The sequence below is a fragment of the Bactrocera dorsalis genome, unplaced genomic scaffold, assembly GCF_023373825.1.
Source record: "Bactrocera dorsalis isolate Fly_Bdor unplaced genomic scaffold, ASM2337382v1 BdCtg010, whole genome shotgun sequence".
NCBI lineage: Eukaryota > Metazoa > Arthropoda > Insecta > Diptera > Tephritidae > Bactrocera > Bactrocera dorsalis.
In genome coordinates, this window is record NW_026038061.1 from 284,420 (window position 1) to 309,833 (window position 25,414).

At 34.3% G+C, this 25,414-nt stretch overlaps 6 protein-coding genes across 9 annotated transcripts in view; 3 read left to right on the forward strand and 3 right to left on the reverse strand.

The window, feature by feature from the left end:
* Positions 1 to 20,536, forward strand: part of LOC105232592 (uncharacterized) — a 38,876-nt gene extending 18,340 nt beyond the window's left edge. For 2 of the 4 annotated variants that reach the window (XM_011214320.4, XM_011214319.3), the window contains 6 exons: positions 3,590 to 3,805; positions 11,009 to 11,112; positions 11,272 to 11,412; positions 11,611 to 11,619; positions 12,287 to 12,427; positions 12,497 to 20,536. In XM_011214320.4, coding sequence (XP_011212622.2) covers positions 3,590 to 3,805; positions 11,009 to 11,112; positions 11,272 to 11,412; positions 11,611 to 11,619; positions 12,287 to 12,427; positions 12,497 to 12,601 — 716 coding nt within the window. In that variant the 3' untranslated portion in view covers positions 12,602 to 20,536. Of the gene's footprint in view, positions 1 to 3,589; positions 3,806 to 11,008; positions 11,113 to 11,271; positions 11,413 to 11,610; positions 11,620 to 12,202; positions 12,428 to 12,496 lie in introns of those variants that run through there. The other 2 variants (XM_019992525.3, XM_019992526.3) reach the window with 2 other exon arrangements.
* LOC105232589 (neprilysin-4) lies at positions 85 to 2,615 on the reverse strand. Its single transcript, XM_011214316.4, has one exon. It carries the CDS (start codon positions 2,613 to 2,615, stop codon positions 519 to 521), a length of 2,097 nt encoding a protein of 698 aa, XP_011212618.2. The 3' UTR covers positions 85 to 518.
* Positions 5,070 to 10,047, reverse strand: LOC105232588 (neprilysin-4). Its single transcript, XM_011214314.4, has one exon. The coding sequence runs from the start codon at positions 9,606 to 9,608 to the stop codon at positions 7,479 to 7,481; it is 2,130 nt and encodes a 709-aa protein (XP_011212616.1). The 5' UTR covers positions 9,609 to 10,047; the 3' UTR covers positions 5,070 to 7,478.
* Positions 20,428 to 22,397, forward strand: LOC105232596 (probable cardiolipin synthase (CMP-forming)). Its single transcript, XM_011214335.4, has 5 exons — positions 20,428 to 20,621; positions 20,728 to 21,333; positions 21,405 to 21,620; positions 21,699 to 21,834; positions 21,896 to 22,397. The coding sequence occupies exons 2-5, from the start codon at positions 20,809 to 20,811 to the stop codon at positions 22,015 to 22,017; spliced, it is 999 nt and encodes a 332-aa protein (XP_011212637.1). The 5' UTR covers positions 20,428 to 20,621; positions 20,728 to 20,808; the 3' UTR covers positions 22,018 to 22,397.
* LOC105232597 (dehydrogenase/reductase SDR family protein 7-like) lies at positions 22,384 to 23,957 on the reverse strand. Its single transcript, XM_011214336.4, has 5 exons — positions 23,646 to 23,957; positions 23,429 to 23,572; positions 23,142 to 23,361; positions 22,837 to 23,082; positions 22,384 to 22,779 (listed from the first exon to the last, which is right to left on the reverse strand). Exons 1-5 carry the CDS (start codon positions 23,814 to 23,816, stop codon positions 22,556 to 22,558), a joined length of 1,005 nt encoding a protein of 334 aa, XP_011212638.2. The 5' UTR covers positions 23,817 to 23,957; the 3' UTR covers positions 22,384 to 22,555.
* On the forward strand, positions 23,927 to 25,318 carry LOC105232598 (complex I intermediate-associated protein 30, mitochondrial). Its single transcript, XM_029553015.2, has 3 exons — positions 23,927 to 24,531; positions 24,725 to 24,910; positions 24,967 to 25,318. The coding sequence occupies exons 1-3, from the start codon at positions 24,043 to 24,045 to the stop codon at positions 25,195 to 25,197; spliced, it is 906 nt and encodes a 301-aa protein (XP_029408875.1). The 5' UTR covers positions 23,927 to 24,042; the 3' UTR covers positions 25,198 to 25,318.
* Positions 25,319 to 25,414: the final 96 nt, after the last annotated feature.

A 25,414-nucleotide genomic window follows, 5' to 3' on the forward strand; every position in this document is an offset into this window, starting at 1 on the left:
GAATTTGTATATACATATATATAAACAATACTGCTACAGCCTCATTATGTTCATTCCCAAGTAATTCAAATTAGAAACTTGAAATAGTTTGGATTTTTAACTTTATTTAGCTTCAATAGTGCAAGATTAGTGTTCAAGAGATGGCTATTTAATCATTAAAGTAACACAATTAAGGTTTTGTCCAATGATAAAGAAAACTTCCTGCAGTAATACTCTAAAAATATGTACTTAATTACTTAAAAATTCTTTTAACAATTAACACACACACTTCACTGTTTGCTTATTAAAATTTCGTGCTTATCTATATGTGTCCGTAAGTGTGTAAATGCGCGTTACATGCATCTCAAAAGGATAAGCTCATGCTAAAGTGAGCTTTAATCGTTGGCCCCACATTTTCTTCTTAGCAATGTGCATATGTACTATGTACATATGTACATATACGTACATATATAATTGATAAAAGAATATACATACTATATGAGTAAGCTAAACACAACACTTTCTGTGTCAATTTTCTTTTAGTAAAGTGAACATTTGAATTCCGGGTCCATTGGTGCGTCTTGACCACATTTAAAAACCCATGAGAATTCTTGGAAGTTCGATAGGGAGCCTATTACGCGATACATTCCAGGTGCATGGGAATCAGAAACTGCCAGTGCGGTGCGGAAAAACGACTGGACATCGTCGCACCACAGCTGGGCGAAAGCGATGAAAAATAACTGTTCATTATTAAAATGTAATTGCGAAAATGTTTCGCTCCTCTCGATACCCGTTACATTTGCAGATCGTTGTGCATTTAGCCACCTCTGGTATGCTTCATAAGCCAGTTTTACACCTGCATTATCAGCGATATTCTCCGCTTGCGATATATCGTTCCGCAATTGATGTCCGTCATAGCGGTATTTATGGTATTGAGCTTGGAAGCATTTGCGTCGTTCTTCAAATTGATATGTGGATTTTTCGTCCCACCAATTGCGTAAGTTGCCCAACTTGTCATAGTTGCGACCATCATCATCGAATCCGTGAACCATTTCGTGTGCAATCAAATAACCGAGTGTAGCATACTTCAGGGCTTGCGGATAATGTGCACCCCAAAAGTAACGTGGTTGTAAAAGTGCAACGGGTATTTTAATATTATTCTCCAGTACATTGTAGACTGGTGTAAAAGTGAATACTTCTGGCGCCTCCAGTGGAACTACGGGCCCATTTTGACGTTGCAACTTCCTACGGCTTTCTATTTGCAAAATTTGTTGCACATTTTCGACGTAGTTATTGCGCGTAAGTTGTATATCCCCGTATTCTGCGGTGAAATTCTCCGACTCATAAGAATTGATGTATAAGTTCATGGCATCTAATTTTTGAAGCGCATAGTCGCGTGTGGAATTTATAATCCAATCAAGTTTATTGCCTCGTAGTTCTGAGCGAAAGACCTCACGCACTTCATTCCACATGTCGTAAACCTCCTTTTCCACATCTGGATCCTTATAACGCTGGTAAACCATATAGTCCACAAATTTACCAAAATATTTCTTAGTACGCTCCACGCACCACTTGGCCATATTGCCCTTCTTAACATCAACTATATAAGGTTGTACCATTTGCCATAATATATAGTTTGCAACCACGTGCGATGGAGTTTCTGCTATTATTTTCACAACACTATTTAAATATTTTTCATCATAGATGTAAATGTAGTCTGGCACTCTTTCAGCACCCAAAGCTAATTGTAAAAATTTTTCCAAATCTAGACTTTCGTTATACATTTCACGCAATTCACCGACTGACTTAAGGGACACTAAATCACGCAGTGTGAGACCCTTACGAGAATCTGATCCTCCTCGAACCAAAGCACGTTCAAAATCAATGAGTTCTTTAGTGATTTTCGTCCCCTTTGTTTCTTCTATGCCAAAAAACCGTTTCATGTGCTGCACCGTTGTTATTTCCTGCAGCGTGCTAAGTATTTTTATGCCACTGCTAATAGAAAAATCGGGCGGACCAATGTAAACTTTATTTCCTGTATTGTTAACTATGTCGGCCATGATATCTACTGCAAGTATAATTTGTTTGCCATACTTGTGTTGTATTTTCGCCACTGACTCCCACCAACTGAACTCCTCACTCTTCCAGTCCTCACCATCCAACATCGGTAATTTGCCAAATTCCTGGTAGATACGTTGCAAAGCCACCTTATATCGGACTTCATCTTTTTCCACTAATTTGCATGCGTGATAAAAGTCTTTCAATTTTGTTTCAACCACATCATCTCCTCGAGGCTCACTGAGTACCAACTGAAGGCGTCGATCGAAAGCGCTTGCGATCAATTGAAATCGATCGGTTATTAGATGATTGAAGAGCTGTGCTGGGTGATGGCGATACCAGTTGCCGCAAGCGTATTGATAAAAGTCTATACATGGGTCTACTTTCGTATTGAGCATTACATGTATTTCTGCGGCTTTAGCTTGTTGTGAGATTTGTTTTGCCCACTCGGTGTCCAAACCTTCCATCGGTTCTTTAGTAGCATTACTCGCTGGGGCGTTATCAACACCAATTAGATGTAAAAATAATAATATTGACAAAATGATTACACACTCTGCATTTTTACTGCTTCGAAACATATTTGACCGGTCCGCAGCTCAATGGCTAGTTTCAACTATCGACAGTTATGGAGAATCAAGACTACTACTTCAAACCTCCGAACATAGAGCGACTTCATCTCATTTACGCCTTATCACAATTTGAGCGATAGCTTTTGGGCAGGTCAGACTGTTATCGCTTTGGAGTTGCTCGCTGACGCTGTGTAATCTGACTGTCTCAGTTGCACGCAGCGGATTGCTTACTATATGTGTATGCGACGATTACCCTTTTCAATAAAGTGTGTAAAAAATATTGAGAAACCGAATAGTGTTTGTGTGGGTATGAATAGCTGCCATTAAAAGATTATGGCAAATATACTATCATTAACAAATATATATAGTTTAAATAAACTAGTAAATACGTTTTAAAGCACTTCAAACTAAAAAGTGATTATAATTCTTCATATAAACTGACGGTAATCGCTACTTCCAACAAGACGGTGCGTCGCTTCAAAGTGCGTGCAAAGTTTGCGAATCGCTAATTTCGAGAAATGGCTCAGTCAAATGACCGCCAAGATTATGAGCCATTTAACGCATCTACAATTAGATTCCCTGGGAATATGTAAAACCAATGGCTTACGCCAATCAGCCAGCAAGGCTCGAGAAGCTCGAAATTCCAACCGAAACGCTACGCATTGAAAATACATGTCTGAGTTTGAATTGAAACCACCATCGCTTTTGAGGCGCTTATGCGGTTCTCTGATACATACCTACAAACATCGTAGTTACGAAGGCATTAAAAGCGTTTTTAAAATTTACTGTTTTCGCTATTAATATTTATTTTTAAAAATAGTAAACAGAAGCGTGGATCCATAAGTACTGCCAATTCCGTCTAATTTTATTCGTATTTTTATAAGCACACACATAAACATTTAGATATATGTATATAGATATTATAAGTAAGTAAATACACAAATATTGCAACTTATTTTGGCTCTTCTTAATTTAATTCACAGCCATTCCGATTTTCTACATTTTGGCAATTGTACCGGGTCTTATGCCATGGGAGCAGGAATACCGCTTTTTATCATTTTGCCATCTTTTCGGTTCGGTAGCTCCATGGTGCGGAAGCTTTATATATCATCTGTTCATGAATATTGAAAGTGGAGAGCACGTCTACTACACTTTGCTGAAATTGGATATGGTCGGTATATGGGTCAGCCAAAGTTTTGGTAAGTGCAGAATTTCGTAAAATTAAACGATTAAATATATTTAATGAAAGAGCTTATAATAATACACAAAGGAAGCCAATGGTAATTATTAAGTAGAAACCTAAATTAAACGTTAGAAGTTTGTTCATATTTAAAAAGTATGAAACATATTGAGATTTCGGATTTAGTACATTATTCATAATACGTAAGGAGCCAGGAATGGTCTGGTGTAGACAAACAGATATGCATCGATGGATCACATCGATGTTTTTTAATCGTTTAATTTCGATGCAGATGTAAATGTTTAATTATTATTTATTAAATAACTAATTATTCAAAAGGTATATTATCATAAAAGTAATACCAGTCTGCTGGAATTAGAGCTTTTAGGTCCTGCAGATGTTGCCATTTCTTCTTAGTTATTGTTAAACTTTGTTAAAGCATAGACTGCTGAATTCCTAAAAAAGCACGGCTGTGATCACTTGGATCATGGAGTCGCTAGGCCGAACTCTGGCGGCTCCTTCTCTACCCATATACCGAGGGAGTTGTGGGTGGGAAGAAGCCGTTGGAGAAAAGGAACAGTGAGCTTCTTCACGGATGGGTCAAAGATTTACTACTCCGGAGTGCAGCCTCCTTCAGAGAAGTGACCATCGACTCAGATAGCAGAGCGGCGATTCCAGCCTTGAACTTGAGAGAATTCAGAGCTGATCGAAGACCTAACCTCGCTATCAATAGCATCGAGTGTCTTTGTGATAAGAATGATATGAGCGGCAGACCACAGCGGAATCGCAGGAAACATGAGCTAGCAAGAAGAGGCACCGTAGAACCGCTATCGGTAGAATGAATACTATTACTGAATAGCTGGGCGTCGCGGAAGCTTGGTCAGCGCTGGGCCACAATTTTTACACACGCTGCCGTCATTGCCCTATTGGCTTCTACGCAGTAAGGCTGGGAATCCTACCAGACGCCATCTGCAGAAGCTGTATGGAAGAAGATTAGGTGGACAATTCCCACGACAGCCGGTTCTACGCACCGTAATTGATTTTATCCGACCAAGGGCTGTTTTTTCGGCAATCCTTCAGATATCCCACCGAACTGGCAGAAAGCGTTTTGTTAATTTATAAGTTCGAACACAGGGGTTCTTCTTTTCTATGGCCTCACAAAGAGCTACATATATGTATATAGTAGTCCACGTCCGATCAACCATGTAGCCCAAACTAACCAAAGAACACTGTACTTAATTACTAAAAATAAACATAAACAATAAATGAAGGCTAACTTCGATATAAAAAAACAAGCACTCTGTTGTATTTACATACATGAGTGATGATACGTTATTTTGTTTAACGAAATCAAGCACTTAATGATACGTTTCTTTGAATTTTTAATATAGCTTGGGTATTTTTGATCCCAGAAGCTTAAAATTTGTGACACATACATATGTAATATGATGTGGTGATTCTTCAATTTTTTCTAGTACTTATGTACATATTAATAAATAAAAATAACATGAAATATGAAATATGAAAAACTTGCAACTGTTTTTATTTAAAATTAAAAAAAGTATTAATATTAAAATTTTTAATTTTAATACAAATTTAGATTGATCATACGTTATTTTGTTTCAGAAATGAAAATTCAAAATAACGTAAGACACCTACTATAAAATTTGCTTAACTCTTTTTTCTTTTATTTTTCTAAAATATACATATAATTTCATGTTAATTCAGATTTGAAAATTTTGTTTCAATATCTCAAGTGGTTTTCTTTTTATACGGTTTTTTGCTTTTTAGGTGACGACAGGTAGTATATGGTAGTTGGGGTAGTATCAACCCTATTTTAGCTATTACCTATTGTCATTCCACAACCTAAAAAAACTGTTCCCTGGGTTTCAATAAGGTCACGAATCACATAAGGTAAAATCAAGCAGATGTTCGAAAATCCTGATATTAGTTATATGTGGGATGGGTCAAGTTTTCTCCCAATTTTATGTATTTTCTGTAAATTTTATTGAGATAACTCAAATATTGGCCGATGTATCCAGCATAAGCTGGCCAGAAGTTCGAAAATCTTTATATTAGGTATATGGGGGCTCAGGGAGTATTGACCAGCTTCAACCCATTTTTGATACACAGAAGTACGATTGTCAGGAAAGGACTTTGTCTGATTTCATTTGACTTTTTGGTTGAAAGTCAACTATGAACCCCATACATCCGTTTTTGAATTATATCGCTATTCGTAATTTTAAACAGTACCATTATATGGAATGTGAGTGGAGTTATCTTCCGATTACATCAATTTTCACACTGTCGGTAGGAGTTCTCATAAGATTTGTACCTAGCAAATTTGGTTGTTGTAGCTTTAGTAGTTTAGAAGATATGTACATTAAATTTATTAGAGGGCGCGGTTACCTCCACTTGTTAAACAATTTGTTTGCCCACAGGTGCCCCTTGCCACTGTGATTTCCTATGCCAAATCATAATTTTATATCTTCTGGTGCTTAGTTATGACACTTTATAAGTTTTTTAGCACCGACACTGAAAATTTATGAAATCGAATGAAAATATATTAGGATAGAGCTTTGCGCCAATAGTGTCTTTAAGATAAACCATTTCAGGTCTAAAATTAGTCAAAATCCGGCCATAGCTGTTGTCAAACCCCTAGGTACCGAATATGCGAACCCTAGTTGCCTTTTGACAGAAAATATCGTTCATTGTGCGAGATATATAATTGAAATTCAGAAAAAAATATCAGGAGATAATAGTATGTCTGTTGGTTAACCCTCATATTCCTAATATAAAGGCTTTCGAACTTTCGAGTGACGCAAAAAGTCATATATCGGCCAATATGTGAGTTAATGCAATGAAAATGAGAGAGAGTGTTTAGCTCATAACAGAGTACCTTTGTACCTAAATAGATATAATAGGGGAAAACTTGACTTAGCCTCCTTATAATCAATATCACGGTTATCGAGAATCCCGCTGACGTAAAGTCACATATGTATATTAGTAATGATAGTATGTTAAGTACCTTCATCAAAACCAGAGAGCATTTTATTAGTATGTGGCACCTTAATGGTATATAAAATGGTATCGATACTACCCCCAAATGCAATAGTTTAATATACAATTTAGCCAGCTCTTGAAGCAATTTCACGGCTTTCATTATTACGAGTTGCAAGAGTATAAAATGTGAGGTGTCACTTAGCCCTATAAAACTATAAAAAATTATGAAGTGAAGGTGAAAACTAATTGTTTTTTTATTTAGTAAAAAAATTATTTGTTAATAAGCGTAAATCATTTTAGAACTCTAACTTCTTTAATTTTGATAGAAATTAATCAAAACTATTTGAACCTGAAGTGTACTAATCTGATGACTTGCAGTGTATGTTCTCTTTTATAATATAATATATAAATATCTCTTCAATTCGGCACACATATTCACAAGTTTTACTCATTCTTAAGCGATAACGAAAGTGTACATTTTAGAATCAACAAGAGCCGTACTTGACATTGTACTTTGTAGTTTCGATGTTAGCTTTGAACACTTCCGTAAAAGCATGGTCATTAGAATAATAATAGCCAAAGATAACTCGTACATAAAATAGTTATTATAGTACACATGTACTCGTATATACTTGTAGCTATTATACATTTAATCCAAGAATATAAATGCCCTACACCGCAATAAATTTTCAATACACAACACATTTTCGCTTCGGGATCATTCGCGCATTTGGTTTACAGTCAAATTCCTTTCCGAATTCATCGAAATTCGAGAGCATTCCAATAACGCGAACCTCCTCGGGCGGATGCACATCAGTCGCAATTATAATTTCACGCCAATTGCGATTCACATCGGTACACCAAACTTGGCCTAAGCTCAAGAAGAATAATTGTTGCGGCGACAAATTTATGTTTGGCAATCTCTCATGCTGCATTGTCGTCGAATTATCACTATGCTGCCTAATCCAGTGCTGAAACGCGTTGTAAGCAATACGTAGGCCCACATTGTCAGCGATATTTTCATCCTGGGCATTTATTATTGGCAATTTGCGACTATTATACCGGTATCCGCTGTACTGCTGCCTAAGGCATTCCTTTCGTTTGGAAAACTCTTCGGTAGAAGTACGATCCCACCAGTTGTTGAGGTTGCCTCGGGCGTCGTATTTACGTGCTATATCATCGAAACCGTGAGCCATTTCATGTGCAATAACAAAGCCCATAGTGGAGTATTTGACTGTTGATGGGTAAGCATGGTCCCAAAGAAAATGCGGCTGCAGAAAGGAGACTGGAATAAGAACTCTGTTGTACTCAGCTGCGTAAGCAGGCGTGAAGCTAAGAATTTCTCCCACATCAAGTTTTGGAGATTCTAAAAGACGCAAGCGATAACTGCGCCCCTGTAACTCTAAAATATTGACGACATTATCGAAGTAGCTATCAGTGCTGATTACCAAAACATCGTATTGTTGCTCGAAATTTTCTTGCTCATATGAATTAATCTCCATGGACATGGCCGATAATTTCTCCAATGCTTTGTCACGTGTGACTACCGACATCCAATTGTTTACTTCCGATTTCAATAATTCACCAAAAGCATTTTTTAATTCAAACCATAGCATTCGTAGTTCTGCAAAAATTTTTTGGTTTTGGGTGAATAATTGTTGGTATATTACGTGGTCCAAGTATTTCACAAAGAAACGTTTGGTTCGGTCCACGCATTTGTTTCGATGCTTGTCGTCGGAATCATTTACTTCCATACGAAAATCCTGTAAAAGCTCCCACATAATATAATTAGCAACAATTTCTTTCGGTGTTTCCTCAATAACTCTGCGCAAGTTGTTTATGTATGATTCCACATATACATAAACAGGCAGCACATATGGATAACCCAGCCATACATTAACGTAATGTGTAAAATTTATCGTTGGTTTATAGTTATCGGTCATCACTTCAAGTAGAGTCAGTTGAGTTTTATCTTCCATGCCAAAACCCCTATCTGCATCGATCTTACCTTCCGCAAGTCTCCTTTCAAAATCAACAATTTCCATCGCTGTTTTGGAGGCCACCTGCATGCTCATTCCCAATACTGTGTGCATTTCCATTTGCCTGGCGACAGCTAACACTACGTAATATTCAGCAGCTCGTGGTGTCACCAACTTATCTAATTGACCCAAATATAAACGATTCACTTCATTGTTGGTCAAATCGGCGAATACATCTGCGCCTAAAATGATCTGTTTACCATACTTTCGGAGAATAACTGCAACCACTTCCAACCAATCGAATTTATCAGCCTCCCAAAGAGGTCCCTTCAACGCCGGCATACCCCCGAATTCTTCTAATACAGAAACCAACTTCTGTCGGTAATTTTTTCGTAAATCTGCTTTATTCATGCAAGACTCAAAGAAATACTTTACTTTGCGATCCATATCCGATTCGCTAGTCCGCTTCGGTTTACGCATCCAACGCACTACGCGCCTGTTATAGGCGTTCTTTAACTCATTAAATAAGCCAGTTTTCCCATCCGAAAAGCGCGCTGGGTTTATATCCTGCCAATTACCACAGGCATAGCGATAAAAGTCATCGCAAGGATCCATCCGAGGTTGCATATAATTAACCATTTCTGCAGCCTTTGAAAGTCGTAAAATTTCGCGCGCATTTTCTGTGTTGAAATCGTAATCAGTGTTGATTATTCGTGCCGCGCCAGCAAATTCTGTAATGAAATAAACTAAGCACACTAAACACCGCAAAACCTGCCAAATCCGCTGTTTGTCTGGACACATTGTCGTAACGAATGCTGAGTGCGGTTTGATGCTGAGCATTTTTCGTGACTGCCGCTTGGAAAGTACAATTATCGCAAAAGTAATACCCACTAAAATTGAATTCGGAAACAGACATAGGTTATCGGCAAAACATACATGTACATTTCCTCTTTTCACTCGCTAAGAGCACATACATATGATACTTGTATATGTACATGTGTGTTCATACGTATTTACATTTTAAGACATGTATGCTCGTACATATGTATGTATGTAGTTATTGTACGCTTATGAGAGGGCGTCGCTACAATTGAATCTATATGTTTTGTTCTTATACTCTTATCTTCAAAATATACAAATATTTTGAATCTAATAGGTGACTTTGTGACGAAAAATTGCTATAAATACCTGTATCTAGAAGTTGCACACAAAGAAAGCACTCGCAAAAAATTTAATGAGTTCCGATCAAGTCATATGAGCGCCGAACATGTAAATCCTCCAAAAGAGTTACAGACAGATACATACATAAACAATATCTACAAAATTGATGTGGTAAATCGAAGTTTTTCAAACAGCTGACATGATAGGCAAGCGAAGGCTTTGTGCAAAGTGAGTGCCTTGCAAACTCACAATCGGAACAATGCGAATTGTACTAACCTTTCTTGTAAAGTGAAATAATTACCCTAATATATTTATTATTGCATTGTTGAACATTTATTCTGTGGAAAAATTGCCATATTCTCTAGTTCTGGTCCAACCGATTTTTTTCTATTCTCATATCTCAAAAGAATTTTTACAGGAAAGTAATTTAGCGATAAAGAAGAGGAATTCGACTAGACTGAGACCGATTTTGGAGCAAAAGAACAATCGGTGCAGTGAAAGCTCGCTACAATCGGTGTACAGACCTAGGCGTGACTAGAGGAAAAAGGGTCAGCTGAAATTTGATATGTACCTCGTTTGATTAGACTCTACTCGGCAATCGTTGGAGACACCTCTTCTCTCTTAGAGATTTAGCGCTGATTTACGTGTATAGATATATTTAATGTCCTCTTCCACTTTAAAATTTTATGGTTTCAATGGAATCCCGGCTACGGAATCTTTTCATATATTGCAAAAGTGTTTAGGGAAGCCCTATCCTAGTAAACGAATACTAGTGGCAAAAAGCTTTCAGTAAAGGTCATAAAGTCAACGAAAACTTGCTCTTGTGAATAATTCACCCACCTCTGTTGACACCGAAAAAGTTAAAGGAACCATACTTGAAATCCGATCGTCCGATCCATACTTGAAATTTATCGGCCTTTCAAGCAACTGCAAAATTGCTCGTAATTCATTAGTTTTGAAGCTAACATTTTTATCAGGCGAAATCTTATACGAATATATTTATGTACATGTAAGAATATAAAAATATTTTACATTTATAAAGAAGCACATTTATGTTCTTTGCCTTTCCTTTTTTGTAGGTGCTTTGCCGCTCGTCACAGCAACCACGTTTTGTTTTAGTCCTTTTTGGAAATGGTTTATCATATTATCCTACTGTTTACTGTCGCTTTGGGGTCTTTATAAAGTAAGTATGCATGTTAGCTGCATCTAAGATGCATATGTATATATAAGGAATATAATATCATATGTAATTGGATATAGTTTAATTTTATATTTAGTGAAGATTGCATTTTTATGAAAAGTGTGACTCCATTTGAATATGCACTTAATCTACAAATTCCAGGCACTAACGGCAAGTTCCCCTTGGCAACGTCGCCTTTGCTTCGCTCTGCCCTTCACTATGCGTTCAATATTGACACTATTTCGAACTATGGATGTATGGGTTGGAGGAAGCCGGATAGCACTTTCTCACGTTTACCTCCAGGTGAGTGTCGGATGTAGAAAAAGAAGCATAGAGAAAGAAAGAATACTGTTGAAAAGCGTATAGTTAATTAAATTTATGTGTCTCAATAAGAACTATATTCATTACTACGTCACTGATATGAAATATTGTGTTTCTGTGCTTCTACTTTTCTTACCTATATATGCTAACAAAACATTCCAAAAATTAACCAAATTCCAGTTAGAAGCAGTGAGTGATAATCATTGTAAAAATGTTAATTATTTGTATTTTAATTGGCGCAAATTTAGTTAGTTAATTTTGCATTTTTGTATTTATTCCCGTCGTTGGAGTAGTTTGTTTTTTTATTGAAATTTGAAAGCGCTCTTATAGGTATACTATACTCTTACATACATGCATATTTAAACCACATTTATGTACATATTAATGAAATAAAATTCCAACCTTTTTAGAACTTTAAGCGAAAATCAATGCATTGTTGGAGGCCAAGGATCTAACTATCCAAAGCTCTGATTAAGTTTTTATACATATTGTGGTTCAAGTCAACTTTTGACTGAAATTTCTGTAAAATTATGCGAATTTCGTCATCCGTAACTCTATTCGATGTTTTTTTTTTTTGTTATAAGTAAAACGGGATTTTAAAATCTTCTTCCCAAATGCTACTGCGTAATTATCTCTCCGCGCAGTTGTAGATATTTTATAAAATATGTATATAAAAACGAAAAGTTAGTGCACTCACACTAATTATCCTATATGAGAGAACTTTCAAAAATTAACCTGAAACTCCAATTAATTTCGTTTTATGTTTATTTAGCTATACACATCCAAAGAATTCACCCGATGTTTGTTATTATAAGCCTGCGTGTTTGAAGTACATTCATTGTTTTCTGTCCAATAGGATGGTGTGTCTATATTGGGTGGTGCTATAGGCGCTTTGCGTATACCGGAGAAGTGGTTTCCTGGCGTTGTGGATTTCTATTTAAATTCCCATAATATTATGCATGTGCTGGTGGTAGTTGCGGTGTACTCAATGCATAAAGTAAATTAAACTTTGTTTAAAAATACATACTTTCTTAGTAATGATGTATTTCGTTTCTTTTTTAAATAGGCAACAGTAAAAGACTTTGAATGGATGTCGGCCACGAATTGCAATGCTCCTGCAAATAACACCGCCATACTAATGGATACTTTTACCTCAAATGTGGAACTATGACCTCTTAAATACCACATATTATACAGTTATTTGTTTCAGTACAACTATAAATATACTAATATAAAAAGGCTCTGAATACTAATGTGTTTAACAAATTTCCATCGATGCAGCATGTGGTATTTGTTAAAAATTATTCAGTTATACAGTAACCGCCAAAAATTAAGCCACAAATAAGTATGTATAGGCTGTAAATGTAAAGTTAAAAAAGTAGAAAATTATTATTCTTCCATATTTTTTACGCATTTCAATAAGAATTTGTAATTGGAGTAAACGCGGAATATGGACACCTTCTTTTCTATTAAAAAATATCATCGTTGTTATATTTATATTATCATTATTATTATATATTAAATCTTCTTTGATACATATACATTCATGAGCAAAGAGTTTGCAGGAGTTTTGGACTATTTCTCATATAAATATATAGTATTATGAGTAATATGTATTAAAATAAGAGAAAACGTTAACTTTGGTTTCCAACAAGGGCTTGAGTTCGATCGGACATTTTGTATGACAGCTATATGTTATATTGATCCGATTTGAACAAATTTCCAGATATAAGATAACTTGTCAAATGAAAAAAGACCTTTTCATACAAGCACTTGATTCCGGAAGTTCAGTTTATATGACAGCTATATGCTATAGTGGGGGGATACCGACGGTTCCAACAAATGTGCAGCGTCTTGGTGAGAAAAGGACGTGTGCAAAATTCTAATCGATATCTCAAGAACTGAGCCGATTAGTTCACATGTATACAGATGGACATGACTAAATTAACCGGGCTCGTATCGCTGATCAATTATAAACACACATATGTATGTACATATAAGTATGTATACTTTATAGGCAAATCAACTAATATACTCTGTTCAAGGTATGATAATGTGACAAATATAGTTGATAGTAAGTATCAAAGGAGCACCAATATCGCTTATAATAATATGTGTACACGTAGTGAATCTCAAAAAAACAATGCTTGTAAGTCTAGGTCGAATGTCCAGTCCGCTCAAAAAAATGTCGTTTGAGGAAGGCAGCAAACTAATTTGGTGTATTTATACGAAACGAAGTTTGCCCAACTGACATTATGCTGTCATACGCTGAAGAGGAAATGCACATAAAGCGAAAATCCAACACGTTAATGATCCCAAACAAACTTCTAAGTATGCATGAAATACCGGAATATTTCTAATGTGCATTCTCACAATGCATATTCCAAGGAGGAGCATTTTCCTCACTGTTCTTATTTTCTTAGAAAGTAGTATGATAAGTTTCATACTTTAGATCTGTACCGGGAACCTGTAAGGCTGTGGGCTAAACAATTCATTGTACGCCCATATTTCGATTTTGGCTTTGAAGGCGATGTTTTTTTTATTATTTTATAAGGATTCAATTATATAAGATTGTATCTATAGCCCAAATACAAAAGATTGTCAGAAGCGTTTTAGCTCATAATATAAAAATCATTCGTTTTATTCTGTTTTTATGATTCAAAAATAAATGGTTCGAACGTCCAGCCAATGAAAATATGTTTTTGAGCGATAACTGAATTCGAATAGATTGTTATCACAAAGTGTATTCAACAAAGGGAAATACATAAGTGTGGTATTTGACCTACGCTTTTTTGACAATAAAATTGAAACAAATCATGTATTTGTTTATATTAAGACGTATTTTGCTCTTTTGTTTTGATCTTGAAAAATATGAAGCCACTTGCTTTACATTCATACATATGTACATATACATATGTACAAATGTAATAGAAATAGCATCCTGCGTGGCATGTACGAGGTGTGTTCAAAAAGTATCGCGAATTTTGTGTTTTTTCAAAAATTATTTATTTATTCATGAATATCTATTTTGTCCCCTTCAAAGTAATCCCCATGACATATTATACACTTGTGCCAACGGTTTTTCCAATCTTCGAAGCACTTCAAAAAATCATTTTTTTTATCTTCTTCAGCTCCTCCTTCGATGCCGTCTTTATCTCGTCAAGAGAAGCGTAACGTCGTCCTTTCATGGGCCTCTTCAGTTTAGGGAACAAGAAAAAGTCACAGGGGGCCAGATCTGGGGAATACGGTGGCTGCGGCATCATTAGTGTGTTGTTTTTGGCCAAAAAGTCGCCAACAACCAACGATGTGTGAGCAGGGGCGTTATCGTGGTGAAAAAGCCAAATTTTGTTCTTTCACAAATCCGGGCGTTTCTGGCAGATTGCTTCGCGCAAATTGCGCATAACTTGCAGGTAATATTCCTTATTGACCGTTCTTCCCTGTGGCAAGAACTCATGACGCACCACGCCCCTGCAATCGAAGAAAACTGTGAAAACTTTCTTCGCGATACTTTTTGAACACACCTCGTATAGCTTCCAACTAGCGGAAGATTATAGCGCAAACAAGTTGAGGTATGGTAAAAGCGTAAAATTTCTTTTTAAGAAAAGATGAGGCTATTTTACTTGTTTCCTTCAAGAGTGGTAAGTAATTTTAATGAAGTTACTGCATCGGGTCTTAGTTGTCTTAATTTAAAGAGGTCATTCTTTCATTTCAGTTGGAGCAGAAAACATTGGTAAGTTGCTTCCATGAGTTGTTGTTGGGTACAAGCAGCAAGTACTCAGCGTTTTCTTTTATTTACTTAAAAAATTATGTTTTTCGTTTTGCCTTGTGTTTGCTTTTGAATTTCAAAATTGTAAGGGTTGAATCAATGACAACATATGTACATATCAAATAAGCGAAATGTAAGGAATATAAAATATCAGATACTTATTTCACTTTGTTGAATATACTTTGGTTAATAACACAAAATATTCAAAATGTAAACATGAAATGCACGAGAAAAACAACAAAAAACTTTGTAGGACATTGTGGGCCAAACAATTGTTTCCTAAAAAGAAGTAGGGTCCGCGTAGTTGTTGTTGAAGTTACATTGAATAATTTTAGCAATTAACTCTGTTAACAATTTGTTTTTAATATGTCATTAATCAATGCTAAATTTGTATGTAAACAAAAACTAGTTCAAAGGCATATAATATAAACATGTACATATTTTATTCGTCATACAATATCCATTTCTCACTCATAAAAATATTTTAATGTAACTCGTATGTGAATTAAAGAGCAACAAAAATTAAAAATATACACACATTGAAGAATATTTTATCATCGCACTTATAAGACAGAGATTTTAATTCACAAAAGTATATACGAATGTACCTCAAATATTGTATCTAATAAGTAAACATAAAGTTGTTACTTATGGAGTACGAATGACCGCTAATAAACAAACGAAAAAGTGCAATAATTCTTGAAATCGCATAAATGCTAATGACGAAACATGCATTTGTGTTTATGGATTTTTCGACATTCATTTGAAACTTACTCTGCAACTGTGGTATTACATTTTAAGGAAATAACTACCAAAATTTATTGTAGATACATATGTATATATTAATTTTCCAAAGCAGCAATAAATAAAATATAAAATATAAAAAAACATACCATATTTCGAAAAACATAATAACAGAACAAATATGTATGTATGTATAATAGAAAAACAAAAATATTCTGGGCTTGATTCACCTCACGTAAAATAGTTTTCATCAGAAAATTTTATGTAATTCGGATTATTTTCAGATCTATATTCATTATTTACAAATAATATTGATTAGTTTCCTGACTGGAAAAGTTCTCCGTCCAGCTCCATGATACTTATGTATTTTCTAATAAATTATAAAATAATTTGATACACTAATCTTTTCCATATACGAGTATAATTAAAATTACGTGTTATGTTGCAAAATAATTTCGGTATAACTACATATTTCTTACTTATTTAACAAACATATGTATGTAAGCATTTACATAATGTACTTTCCGAATTTGCGAAATTTGTACAATATTCTCCAATTCCTCAAAAAAGTAACATTATACCTTAATGACGTAGCCTCTCAAAATCGGTGCCCAGATTGGTCTCCGGAATATTAGTATTTAATATGGAAATAAACAGTTACAAATTACTATGTATCTTCTAAAATACATATGCATATGTAAATTTACCTTTAAGTATTAAAATGTTTAAAATTTTAGATTGTAAAGCATAAAATATGTTAAAATGCATATTGCATGATTTGAATTTCTCTGTCTAGAATAACATATATTTTGTTCCGTTGCACCTTACGGAAATTTAAATACTTATGCTTTATAAAATTGTGTAAGGATTTATGAGTAACGACCATTACGAAATAGAGAGACACGATTAATTCATTCATTAACAATGTATGCTATCATGATTTAATTCTAAATATCTTATATTGTTTTATTAGAGTAATGAAACGCTTGCGATTGTTACTGCTATTCGTATCTATAATGCGAGTAATCCAAAACGACTGCGTTGACGAAAATTTGCCAGCCTTTGCTCAGCAGTAATTATTAACTATTGTTCATAGCTATTCAAATTATACAAATGCTAGTATGTATTGTCATAGAAATCGCAATGAATTGGTTGATTGAATAATAAATAGTTCCAATTATGGATGATATAATGATGTACGTAAATTGTTGCAGGCAAACGGTTAGAGCTTTGAATATCCACTCGGTCTGATTCAGCGTTGTTAGACTATTGGAAAGGTATGAATTAATTTAATAATTAATTAAATAGCTGTTCGAGTTCCTACTTTATATGTGGTGTTGTTTGTATAGCTCAGCTCTTTACTGCAACGTCAAATATTTTGCTTAAATTTAAATCCTATAAAACAGATATACATAAGTATGTATGTATAAAGGTAAAATAATTTACTTTCTTTAATCTGAAGAGAGGGGCGTAGTTGAATCTTCAAGGGTTAACAACAGTTTATCTTGTAGGTAATTAAAATATCTATAATTTTGCTAAAGTGAAAATGATTCGAGGAAATTTGGTGTAAATTTACCTTGTTATGTCCCAAATACACTATATTTTTCTTTATTTAAAATATTTAGGAAAAAACCATATTTTGAGTTAAGGGGCACACCTAGAGTGACAACGAGAATTTTGGTGAATTAAAAAAAAAATGATTATATTGATTATTTTGAAAATTTCAGGGCATATTTATGCATGTTTCAAGAATACACAGTATACTTTTTGACGCCGCTAATAAAATAAAGTCCTCCACTGTTGCAGTGATTTCGGCCTTTCCCCTGGATGACACTTGGAAATAAAATTTTTCGTTGAACTATTCAAACAAAAAATGGCGACATGTAAACAAACAAAAGTTGAATTTTATCTCAAGTTTTGGTCCTTTTGGCCTGCCGCAATTCGATTTTTGTTTCTCACACGAATGTAAAAAATACCTTACCAAACGATTAAAAATTGCCCTTTAATAGGTAATGTACAAAAACGTCAATAGCCAAATAACCAAAGGACAAATCCTTTAAGAGCCCCTACCGACAGTGGGAAAATGGATGAAGTTGGATTAGAACCCAGTCTCAGTAGGTTACAGTCTGGGAATGAGCGAAATCAAAACGCAAGCACGCCTACGTCTCTTTCAATGCAACATAAAATTTAATCGGATTCTTTCATTTTCCAATAAACATAGCAAGCATAAATCTATGAACGAATAGTACAGTAGGTTACAGTCTTATGTTAAAAAATTGTCCAATCGGACCAAGCCCATACCGAATATGCGGGCCAAGTACTAATGCGAATCTTTTATTGAAAATATCGGTCAATTTTGGAGATAAATTATAGAGATTAGAAGATAATCCTTTTCGGATAATAGATAATAAAAATGGATCAATAATTTCCGTTGTCCCCATATACCCAATGAAAAGTTTTTCGTACTTCCGGCAGATTTTATACCGGATATATCGGTCAATATGTGAGTTATCTTAATGAAATTGAAAAACGTGTACTTCAAATTGATAAAATCAGATGAATACTTGCTCTAGTCCCCATATAATTAATATCGGAATTTTCAAACATTCGGTTGACTTTACTCCTTAAATATTTGTGATGATAAGTTAATACCTTAATTCAACTCAGAGTAGATGCCCTACGAGTATTACTGTTAAGGGGGGGTAAGGATTTAAAGGCAAGGGAAAAAGGATATACATTTGTTTATTTTTTCGGCGACATGAGGCATATTAGTATTAGAAAAAATTGTCAATGAAAAATATGAATAAATTAGCGCAGAAGCGCCTTGAAAAAAGCGGAAGATTTAACTCGTTACCGGATCATCTGAAACAAAAAAAAATTGATATGCAATATGTTGTAGGATATCTAAACAAAATTAACTGGACGTATATTATAGGATGTATTTTGCCGATATTGAAATTATACATATTACATTACACATAATAATTTCCGTTATACTAATAAATATTATTATATTAATGGTTTAGCGCTGAACATGAATGGAGTTGGTCTAGACCAAAAATGAAGGCTAAACGCTTTAATTCGTGAAACCAATTTAATTCATTAATTTTTGGTGATGACATTTTAGTAAAATAAATACAATAATGTTGCGTGAAAATATTTGGATCTTTTTTAAATAAATACATTTATCCATTGATAATATGATCAATTAAGGGTATGGTTACAAAATTGTGATTGCGAAAGTTGTATTTATTTAAATTTATAAGCAAAAAATATATTGATTTTGAAAAATTAAATATGCAGTGAGTTGCAATAACGTTTGTACAAATAAACAATTAAAAACGAGTTTTTTCACTTTGAAAATGTGATATGAAAAAAAATATGTAGGCGAAATGAATTTTTTAATGATAAATAATTCTTGGCCTAGAGCTTTGTTTTTATCTTACACCTGAAAGTATCTCCCCGTTTTAATCCTTGCAAATTACAAGAGTATGAAATGCTCGGTTACATTCCAACTTAGCGATTCCCATGGGTTTCAGCCAATTATGAAATTCTTTCTTTTTTATCATATTCAAAGACTTCTGCACTAGCCTATTTCAAAAGGTGTAGTTTGTTGGTCGCCCAATCAGAGAATGTAAAGACAGAGAGAAGGTGCAGGTTCGATGTCGAACACTTTATAAAATTGAAGTACGAAATTCATCTTTACTTTAGATTCACCTTGTCTTTACATTCTCTGGCCCAATAATGGCAAATTCTCTTTCGGTTTCACTCATTCCGTTCGCACGAGCAATACGAGTTCGATAACTTGAGTCGAATTTTTTTGCATGTTATTTCATATCACATTCTCGAATTCGTGTTTCGTGCGCGCGGGGAACAAAAATATTTTTATTACCAAATCTTGTCCTTCTCACCCTTTTCTAACACATTATTATATTATGCATATTTGCTTTCCCCCGGTAAATTTTCTTGACCATTTCTTAAGCGTTTTTTATATGAAGTTTTTACATTTCTTGAGAGCTGGAAACTACCCCTAACATACAAAAAATAGATATCAAATTCCCGAGCATGATTTAAATATATACAATGTATTAAAACCGTTTGGGAGACAAAAAACTCCTTTTCTGATTATGCACATAAGTAGATAGATAAGAAAATATTCTTTTGGTTTGCTTGGCTTCGTTTGACACGTGTGTTCAATGTATGCTTTTGTCTGAGTTTGTTCACATAAAAAGTCTTCGAAGCAAAGCCACTAATATATAACACGTACTGCGTTTGCTTCGCTTCAACGTTAAAGAATAAATTGTCAAATAAAGCGGGGAAAGTTGTTTATAAATCAGCCATTAAAACATTTCTAAAGGATTCAATACTCAAAGAGCCGTTGCTTCAAATTTTCCTTTATTCATGCTAGAAAAGATTTCTTTAATACATAATAAAAGAATATCTACCCATGCAACCCTGTGTTATTTTCAAAAGAAAATGTCCAATTACGCAAATATCGCGAAAATTTGGAGTAGGAAAAATAAAATTATCCAAATCACATTGGCAGATTTTTGTGTTGTCTAATTTTATCAATTTTGACTTTTTTTTGTTTTTTTTACCAGCAACTAAATTTTGTATTTCAAACAAATTATGGAATTTTGTAAAAAAAACATGAAGTAGAATGGAGTAATATTAAATAATGGTGAGTGTACAAAGGGGAAGCATGGTATTTTAGGTCAGGACTTATGCCTGGCGCATCATAACATTTTGTATTGTGTCGAATTTTATCTACATTTATCATTTTCTAGGTCTATGTATAATTAGGATATATGTACAAATTCTTCACACCTTTGCCAATTTAACGTACGAATAATCCACTGATTTGCAAAATGCTACCAGCAACAATATTCCGGCAGGTGCAATGCACCCGCAATGGCCTAAGTAAAAACCTTACGGATTTAGTAATAGGTTTAAGTACAGCTGGGCCGCCCGCAAATGGTGTTAACTGTTTAAATCGATACGCCGCAGCGACAGGATTCATACGCATCTCCTTTCTTGACTTCAACCAACATCGGAACTGGGATATAGCGAGACTTCGTCAGTATGCCGATTCAAAAAAAAAGTCTTTGCATTTGCGAACGTTACAAGGCCGTCATTTACTTCAAGATGTAATAGAAAAAAAACGAGAAATTTTTATAGAACGTAAAAATGTGTTCGTGGAAGATATTCACAAAGTACAGGAGCGAGTACGGGAAAGAATGGAGGAGGTTATTGAACGTGAAAATGTGCTAACCATACCAAATATGTTAACAGTGGGGAGAGCAATTTTGTCACCTTACATTGGATACGTTATAGTGCAACAGGAATACAGACTAGCAATGGGCTTACTTTTAGTAGCGGGCATAACAGATTTGGTAAGTGTGTATAATGAAATTTAAAAGAAATTAGTAATATATTAAATGTTGAATGAACTTCAATTTTGAAGTTAGATGGTCAAATAGCGAGAAGGTGGCCTAATCAAGCAAGTAAAGCAGGTTCGTTCCTAGATCCAATGGCAGATAAACTACTAATTGGATCGTTAGTTATTTCAATGGGACTTGGAAAGTTATTACCTTGGTGGTTAGCAGGCACTGTTCTATTTCGAGATGTCTTCTTACTTGCAGCAGGTTTTGTCATCCGCTACATTAGCTTACCACCACCGGTTAGTTTAGTATATTGAATAAAAATATGTACGCACATGTATTCATAGTATTTACTTAAAACCTTTTTTATCATATAGAAAACATTTACTCGTTATTTTGATGCGACATATGTGACAGCGCAATTAGAGCCTACACTTATTAGCAAAATCAATACTGGTGTACAATTAGCGGCAATTGGTATAAGTTTGGGAGCTCCTATATGGAACTATATCGGTAAGATTTGTATGCTCATACATGTTTAATTTTACTTTAATAAAATTAAACTTTATTGCAGACCACCCCGCGTTGCTTGGACTATGGTATTTAACCGGAGCTACTACTGTAGCCGCAGCTTTGAGCTACATTTTAAACAAAAATACGTTTAAAATACTCAGAAAAGGAACAAAGAACACATAGAACGCCATAAACTATAAGTGGAAATTATTATGGCCAACTCAAAACTTTAATATAAACCTTTGTTAGCTGCCTAGGCTACAGCGCCTTATAAATTTAGCAAAATACTATATAATAAGGGTTTGAAATTTACTACAAGCAATTAGAGCTAGAGTACGGTAAATTGGTAAGCTTTCACTTCCATAAGAAAAATATTTTATATTCATATATACTATATTATTCAATTCAAGGACTTGAATACCAATTTTATGTGGTAATTATTTTATAAAGTTATTTAAGAAAAATTAAGCTTTTCAAATTGTAAACTGATTCATGTATATATGTACATATAAACCTATAATTAAAATGTTTAATTAAAAAAGTGTTGAATTGTGTTTAGTGAAGCTGTTGTATTTTATATTGTAAAATGTATTTTACATATAATCATAAATTACTCTTATTTATTCTTCCGTCATACATATGCATATACATATATGTATGTAGTTTGCCCCTCTTTTCTGTAGTGTAATTTTACCCGACAAATAGTTTCAGAATATGCTGCTCATTTTACTTTCTTTTGCTCAGCAGCTTCCTCCTTTTCCAGTCTCCTTGCACGTTTTTCAATTATCCAGAAGTAAAACGATGGACATATGGATCGAACGTAATATGCGAATTTCGCTTGTAAATCGGAGATTATTACATCTTTTTCTTTGCATACAATTGCGTTTAAAATACGATTAGCTACTTTTTCTGGCCGCATTCCTGAATTCGTTGTTTTATCCATTTCTACCAAAAAATTTAATTAACACTTTATATTAATAATAATTTACTTGGTTTACTCACTTCCATAAGTTTCTCCCTTACTTGTAAGTGCATTCATAGACAGCTGTGTGCGTATATACCCTGGACTTATACATGTCACATGTACTCCCTTGTTAGCTACTTCTGAACGTAACGAATCCGAAAACGCTTGCAAGGCATGTTTGGAAGCAGAGTACGCCGAGCGATAAGGCAGGGCAAATTTACCTTGTACTGAACTTATGAAACAAATATGCCCACTTTTCCGCTTTAACATCGATGGTAATAAAGCTGTTTTTTTAATTTAAAATATCGTACAAACCAAAATATTTAACTGTGGATTGAGTTACCTTTAGTCAAAGCCACTGAGCCGAAGTAATTGACGACCATCAATTTCAAATCAATATCCACAGCAGAGGAAATAGCTGTAGCTCGAACGCTTATACCGCCATTGTTAACTAGTATATCAATTTGGTTATGAACTTCTAGTGCTTTTTGTGCAAATGTGGGAATATCTTTTAATTCTGCCAAATCTAAAGGCAAGATAACCGGTGGAAATGTAACGGTGCCCTTTTATTATAGATTACAGTAAATTAAAAGTTTACACTTAAATCATATAATGAAGGAAATTATTTACCACATCTAAGCCTAATAAGTCCTTTTTTACTCGTTCCAGTTCTGTAATTCGCCTAGCTGCTAGAATTAATTTACATCCGGATTTGTAAAATGCATGTGCCAAAGATTCTCCCAAACCAGAGCTGGCACCAGTTATCAACACAACCTATAAGGATTATTCATATATATTAATATACATATTTGCAATAATACGTAACTGGTTTTAAAAACATACATACCTTTTCAGCTAATTCATTGCGATACCTTTTAACTCGGAGTCGATAAAAACATTCCATAAGGACAAAGGGCAAAGCAACTGGCATTAAAATTACGCCTAAAAGTACATACAGTGAGTTCCATTGACCACTTTGTCCTGGTGCAACACACTTTTCAACATCGTCTAAAGACATTTTTTATATTTTTCGGCTACTTAGGTTTATATTTTCTCTACTGCACTTTGATCATCCGATATCAAATCTTTTCCTTGCTTTGTTTTGATTTTATTTCGTATCCATTTTTACAATGAAATGTCAATGTTTATTACTAGGTAACAGCTGATTTTGACGTGACAAAATTTATCATAAGCTGATTTTAGGAGTTAAGTGTTATTAGAAATTGCCAAACTAGGGATAAAAAATGAATGTCCTTAGATCGTATATAAGTCGAGGTACCAGTGGTGTACTTCAAATTCCCGAAGTTATTGTTCCATGTTTCATACACACTACCGCTATCCGTAAAACGTTTTGGGAAAAAGAGAAGAAATCGGGTTATACAAGTAATGTAACACTGCCTTCCAGAAAGGATCTAATTGTAGAAGGTTTTCGCGAACTAAAAAAAGAGATACAACTATGGAAAGATGAAATGAAAGAAAAATTAGATTGCGACCCAATACTTGTTTATCGTCCTGGTGAAACGGATGTGGTTTTCAATTTTAAAAATGAAAGTGCTTTCGATAATTGGATCGTGACAACGGATGCTGATCACCGGGAAGGCAAAAGTACAGCAAAGCTAGAAATGAGCTCGGGAGGCGCTGGGTTGTTTCATGGTAATGTAAATTCTGAACATGTAAGAGATGGTATTGTAAAGCGAACCGGCTATGCTAATATCCGAACAAAACGCGTGCGGGTAAGAAAAAATAAGCAAATAAATATCAATTACATTATTTACATATATCCAATATACATATGTATACTTTTTTTGTTTTAAAAAGTGTATATAATTCTAGTTTTTTAACCAAATATAAAAACTTGTAATACTAATTTTTTGATATTTCAGTAATCAACTTATGTTATTAATCCATATATATATTTTCCTGCAGCGGTCTTTCAAACGTGAATCAACATATGACTGGACTCAATACAATACTCTCGTAATGAAAATACGTGGAGATGGTCGTAGCTATCTTATTAATCTTCACACGGAAGGTTATTTTGATATACAATGGAATGACGTATATCACTATGTGCTTTTTACTCGAGGTGGGCCTCATTGGCAATTAGTTAAGGTACAATGCTAATATGTATAAAGATTAGATTTGCAGATTAATTAAATTTTATGCAGATCCCATTTTCAAAATTCTTCCTCTCATCGAAAGGCCGAATACAAGACAGGCAAGGACCAATTCGTTTAGATCGTGTAACTCATTTTGGATTCTCAGTAGGGGCAAAAAATAATATGGATGGCCCCTTTCAATTGGAAATTGAGTATATAGGTTTGGAATTCGATCCTAATCACCGCGAGGAATTTGCATATGAAATGTACAAAACTGATAAGTACATTGTTGCGACTTAAACACATTTGGAATCATATAACAAATTGTGTTTAAGGCACCACAAACATTGGTTGTTATGTAATTTTCTAAGAAAAGAATTAATGTTAAATTTGTTGTCGAAATAAATAAGTTATAAAGTGATTTAATTTATTTTAGAAACTGTTAATATAAAGTGGTGGAAGTAAAATTGACTCACGCTAAAAATCAACCCTGAGTGATTGTTTACATTTTCAGTTT

What these genes read in the sequence shown, in the direction of transcription:
- LOC105232597 (XM_011214336.4), bottom strand. Translation starts at nt 23,816, where the DNA reads ATGTCTTTAGACGATGTTGAAAAGTGTGTTGCACCAGGACAAAGTGGT. An exon ending in CTCAGTGGCTTTGACTAAAG is followed by an intron (nt 23,083 to 23,141) that starts GTAACTCAATCC and finishes TTAAAAAAACAG; the next exon opens with CTTTATTACCATCGATGTTA. An exon ending in TAAGGGAGAAACTTATGGAA is followed by an intron (nt 22,780 to 22,836) that starts GTGAGTAAACCA and finishes ATTTTTTGGTAG; the next exon opens with AAATGGATAAAACAACGAAT.
- LOC105232598 (XM_029553015.2), top strand. Translation starts at nt 24,043, where the DNA reads ATGAATGTCCTTAGATCGTATATAAGTCGAGGTACCAGTGGTGTACTT. An exon ending in TCCGAACAAAACGCGTGCGG is followed by an intron (nt 24,532 to 24,724) that starts GTAAGAAAAAAT and finishes ATTTTCCTGCAG; the next exon opens with CGGTCTTTCAAACGTGAATC. An exon ending in CTCATTGGCAATTAGTTAAG is followed by an intron (nt 24,911 to 24,966) that starts GTACAATGCTAA and finishes AATTTTATGCAG; the next exon opens with ATCCCATTTTCAAAATTCTT.
- LOC105232588 (XM_011214314.4), bottom strand. Translation starts at nt 9,608, where the DNA reads ATGCTCAGCATCAAACCGCACTCAGCATTCGTTACGACAATGTGTCCA.
- LOC105232596 (XM_011214335.4), top strand. Translation starts at nt 20,809, where the DNA reads ATGCTACCAGCAACAATATTCCGGCAGGTGCAATGCACCCGCAATGGC. An exon ending in TAGCGGGCATAACAGATTTG is followed by an intron (nt 21,334 to 21,404) that starts GTAAGTGTGTAT and finishes TCAATTTTGAAG; the next exon opens with TTAGATGGTCAAATAGCGAG. An exon ending in TCCTATATGGAACTATATCG is followed by an intron (nt 21,835 to 21,895) that starts GTAAGATTTGTA and finishes ACTTTATTGCAG; the next exon opens with ACCACCCCGCGTTGCTTGGA.
- LOC105232589 (XM_011214316.4), bottom strand. Translation starts at nt 2,615, where the DNA reads ATGTTTCGAAGCAGTAAAAATGCAGAGTGTGTAATCATTTTGTCAATA.